General features: G+C 34.9%; 1 protein-coding gene across 2 annotated transcripts in view; it reads right to left on the bottom strand.

Moving 5' to 3' along the window:
- Positions 1-441: 441 nt before the first annotated feature.
- LOC121375725 (sorting nexin-30-like) overlaps positions 442-5,162 on the bottom strand; it is a 25,898-nt gene continuing 21,177 nt past the window's right edge. Inside the window, exons 10-12 of one of the 2 annotated variants that reach the window (XR_005958351.1) lie at positions 4,280-4,432; positions 3,530-3,784; positions 442-1,260 (exon numbers count right to left, since the gene is read on the bottom strand). Coding sequence is in view for 1 of the 2 variants with exons in the window: in XM_041503325.1 (XP_041359259.1) it covers positions 3,674-3,784; positions 4,280-4,432 (264 nt within the window). In the remaining variant the exon portion in view is untranslated. Of the gene's footprint in view, positions 3,785-4,279; positions 4,433-5,162 lie in introns of both variants that reach the window. The other variant, XM_041503325.1, reaches the window with a different exon arrangement.

The following is a 5,162-nucleotide window of genomic DNA, read 5'->3' on the forward strand; positions in this document are numbered from 1 at the left end:
ATAACAGTCCGTATTTTACATTTTATTCTCAAAACCACTCTATAAATCATTTCATGACCAGTAAAATAATATTTCTATTGCAGGGTTCAACAAATGCACTAGCACTCGGTCCTGGCTACTGAGTTTGGTCTGGGCCAGTGGAAATTATCAGCTGTATTACTATAATACACAGGGCACTAACTAAAGCTTCTGTAAAGGGCTAGTGACTTTCTCAAACATTTGTCAAACACTGGCTATCGGTCACTGGGAAAAATAGCAGCCAAAAGTTGTTAACCGGCCACTGCCCTCTCAGATACATGTACCAGACATGAGGTCAAAATCATAGAGCGAAGTCACTTCTCTCTCAAACTTTAGAGAGGGTGAAGTTTTTAACAACAGGGAGACTTGAATTTTTAATAAACAAAAAAAAAAGTTATCTTAATACAGGTGTAACTTTTACAATCTGTATTTTATTTTATATTTGTTTACCATCTGTACTGCTAATTGATGGCTATGTGCTCTATAGGTTTTTTTAAATCACCTTTTCTCATGTCACATTCTTCAGAAATAATGAAATGTAATTGAAAAGCACTAATTTAACTGTTTAGAAGTCATTCTCTCACAAGTTTGTCTTCTCATTCATTTAATACCTAGGTCTACTCCATGCAGAATATTGTCCTAGAAGATTAATCTACCATGGTCAAGCTTAGATTACCCAGAGGCAAGTAAATGCGTACCACAGTCACAATTTCTTAATTAATACACTGTGGAGTTGTAAGACTGAATGGGTACTAGTATCCGTGAAGGTGTGAACATTGCTTATCTGCTGCACCTTGTCACTGTTGTGTACAATACAAAAAATGTTTGCCAGTCGCATGATTTTGTGGTGCCAGTGTCTCTTCAAACTCTCAGGCCATTCACACTTAATTATTATCTATGAAGCTATTTTTAAAAAGGTGACATAGATTTTGCCGTACGGTGACTAGCACGGCAAAGTCAGGCTGGTGAGAGCGAAGTTTTGGCTCACTTCGCCCGGCCGCGTGAGCCCTGCATGTACCACCTGAAACTGGCAGACACTGATGAATGTCCATGTTCAACAGGACCACAGTCCCCAGGGCACATCCTGCAATTCTGACCCCTCTGCACTGAAGCCAAGTTAAAGCACTGACCAAATGGAGCAACACTGGCTTTCAAGCTTTGCGGTTCCAAAGAAGACTTGACAGAGACAGCGTTTTTTATCTTCACAACTGGACTCCAAATCTAGAGCATGATCAACTATAGCTTGAACACAGAAGAAGAAAAAGAAAAAAGGTGTTATTCCAATAGTAGTAATTTTCTTGAAACTTCTCTAAATGTGAGTGACATAACCACTTCTAATGTGAAAATTACAATTTTGGGCTGCTATTTGAACTATTGACCGATAGCACTATTATTTCATTGATGTTTTTACATATTTCACTTAATAAATATAACCACTTATAAAGTGAGGTATTACAATTTTAAATTATGAAGATGAAAGAAATGATTAACCGTCGACACAGTAATAAAACAAATCACAAGATGCAACAACAGGCCTATTATCATTTCTTACCATTATACATTTATGTACTGATATTTCTACCATTTAAAATACATTCACATTTGTATTACAATAAACATATATTATTATTATTTTGTACAATCCCTCAGAGACCCAAGTTTGTAATAAATCTACACACAAATCATGTATTAATGCTATACCAGTGAAAACAGAATTAATGATGACACATGGAGTAATACTGATATAACTGTCACCAACAGTTAATAGTTAGCAACAAATGAAAGCGCTACTACTATTGGTGAGTACAGAGTATTTTCAATTGTAAACGGTTACCGTTATGATGAGATATATTTGCAACTGTTAACATTACAAAAATTAGGTGGCACTGGTTAATAAAAATTGATTGGCTTGGCACTATGAAATCTGTTGCCTAAGTGAACAATGAATGGTGTAAATAGATTTCTCCAAACCCATATACACACCTCCCTTTTGGTTCACATGTTGATATTTTTTAAAACTTTACTCCAACAGGCATCAAAATATATCGAAAACGGTCGTTTAGGTTACCAGGAGGTTGCCACAAAGTCGTGAATAGTATTTCGTTCTCCACAACACCTTATTAAGCTAAAAGTACATAACCCCAATAGTAATCAATTCAGTGTTATTTAGATCAGTCCAGTGAGAACAGTGACAGGATGAATAACAAAGTATCAGTGTCTGTGAAGGGATTTTACAATATTAATGAAACTATAAAATGTGGTACCGAGTTACTGAACTGTATTTTGTGGCAACCTGTACATGGGTTACCAGACTCACTGTTATTTCGATGCCTGCCCCAAGTTACTTCAAGCTAAATATAGCCCTGATAATGATCTACCCACACAGAGCCATCTCCTCAACTGCTACAGGCCATTTATGTTAATATATGACTAGAGCGATACAACCGTCAATAAATATGTCCTATGCATAAGCAAGAAAAAGAAAACAATCATTCACAATCCAATAAGGAATAACATACCGTAATATTCATAAATCAACAATTCAAATTAATAAATACTGTACAAATATACAACATTTATTTCAAATTCTACAATAGAACATTACAAATGAATACAAAATGTCATGTCATATATAACACTGCCATATAAAACGTCAAAGTTCTATATTTCAATACAAAATGTTGATGTCTTATATTTCAATACAAAATATCAATGTCCTATATTGCAATACAAAATGTCAAAGTCCTATATTTGAACTCAAAACTGTCAATGTCCTATATTGCAATACAAAATGCTGATGTCTTATTTCAATATAAAATGTCACTGTCCTATATTGCAGTTCAAAATGTCACTGTCCTATATTGCAAAATAAAATGTCATAATGCCTCTATATTCTGTAATTTTACCACAATGTCAAGTAATCCAGTTGAATACAAAATGTCTCATATTCCAATAAAAAAGGTCATAACGTCCCACTTTACAATAAAACAGTCAACTTTTCCTACATTTAAGTTTATAATTTTGTTCCGTCTCCACACAACAGTTAACTCTTTCACCACTAGCTTTAGTTCAGTGTACTAGTCATCCCACAGAGATTGCCTGATCCCCAGTTATTACAAGACTGAAAGAGTTAATCTCACTTTTCTATATAACACGTTGTATATATAATATACACAATGCCATCACTGATAAATCCAAATGAATATACGTAACGAATGTAATGCATGACCCCAAGGTGGAATTTATATATTCATAAATACTGATGATTTGTATTTCTTGGTAGTAGTAGTTTTATATCAAACAATGTATGTACCTAGCTTGTCAGTGACACTATTGGTGTTTATTAGGATGAAGCAAATATCTGACAGGCTAGAGATCTGGTGATTATACTGCCAGGTATCACTGCTCTGGTTAAAATGTCTCATGTGTTGATTCCTATCTTGGAATGATGTAAACTGTTCTGAGCACCAGATCAGAGACTGGAATATAACATAATTAGTTATGTTCTTACCAGACAGGTGACAAATGTTGTTTAGGTGTTTGTTCAAATTCTGTAGAATTACAACAGCAATATGTAGTATCTGACGTACACATTGTGTGTGCCAGTAATTAACGTTACACTGTGGTGGGGTTTTTTCACACCATCGTTCGTTTTCTATGTGGCAGATTCAGCTGGCAAGTCTTTCGGTTTTTCTGTGGTTGTCTCCCCTTTCTTGTGACCTGTGATCTGGAATGACTTGATTGCATCCTCCCATGCGGCAAGGCACTGAAAAACACATTAATTTGTGCATGTGAAAAAAGTTTAAAACAGTCTCAAGCAACTCATTTGTCAGATAACAAAAAAATTTAAATAAGATATTCTCTGATCACCATATAGATTGAGGGATGAAACTGATACAAGTTAAAAAATCTAGAAAACTTTGCAGGTTTGTTTAAAAACTACTGAGGATGGTTTGAACTTTTAATCAATATGAAAAAGCACAAGAACAGTTTTGGGGTGGCAAAAAAAAATCTGGAATCTGAAATGAGTGAGAAGGCTGGTTCATTAAATTTATATTTTATATTGAAATCATAGAACTGCAATATATATTTTCACGTGCTTTTACTTTTAAACAGATGGGCAAGAAGGACTCTGTCATAAAAATTTGCAACTGAACTAGAACTAAAACTAAAAGGCCCCACAAAGAATAGTTTTACGTTTGTGCCAGTCAACATGTATCAGAGTTTCGATGTGTGAGAATCATGGCTGCGACATCCTCACCTTCTCGTAGTACACGATCTGTTGGTCGGCCATGCTGACGAGAATCTCCTTCATGTCATGCTGCTTTGTCTTGTGCCAACGCTCCATGTCCGACTTGAGGTCCGCGTTCGCCACCACCGACCGGTCGTTCAGCATCTCCATCTGACACGTCAGCTGGGAACATATTCATCGGTCAAAACAAACACCATACAGTACAGAGGTAACAACAATACTACAATAAAGACAAGGCTGTAGTATGATCAGTTAGAATGCTAACAGGACATCACCTAGAGGATTGATGGGGGTATGAAATGTTTATACTCAAAGGTACATAACCCAGGAGCCAGTGATGTTACAGTAAGAAAAGTAATCTGCTACATGACAAACACCCCTCCCCCCAAACAGAAGAGCACATAATTATGGTGTTCAGTATATCAAATCTGTTGACTGGCTGGCATAAGAAACACACCTGTGAATGTTACAGCAGTCTTATTTTGGTTTAATATTACACTATTAATTTGTTCTAATTCATTCCACTTAGTTTACTAGTCTACCATCAGTATTTGTTTTTGCATTATGGATTTGTTAATTCTTTCTTTAACATTCTCTCCCCACCAAAGAAGCCAACACAATAACACGATTACTGTTTATGATTACTGTTTTATTTTACCATTACTGTTTTATTTTATGATTAGTTTACTATTACTGTTTTATTTTACCACTACTGTTTTATTTTACCACTACTGTTTTATTTTATGATTACCGTTTTATTTTACCACTACTGTTTTAATTTACCATTACTGTTTTATTTTATGATTACTGTTTACTATAACTGTTTTATTTTACCACTACTGTTTTATTTTACCATTACTGTTTTATTTTATGATTACTGTTTACTATTACT

This window comes from Gigantopelta aegis, chromosome 6 (genome assembly GCF_016097555.1).
Source record: "Gigantopelta aegis isolate Gae_Host chromosome 6, Gae_host_genome, whole genome shotgun sequence".
Lineage (NCBI taxonomy): Eukaryota > Metazoa > Mollusca > Gastropoda > Neomphalida > Peltospiridae > Gigantopelta > Gigantopelta aegis.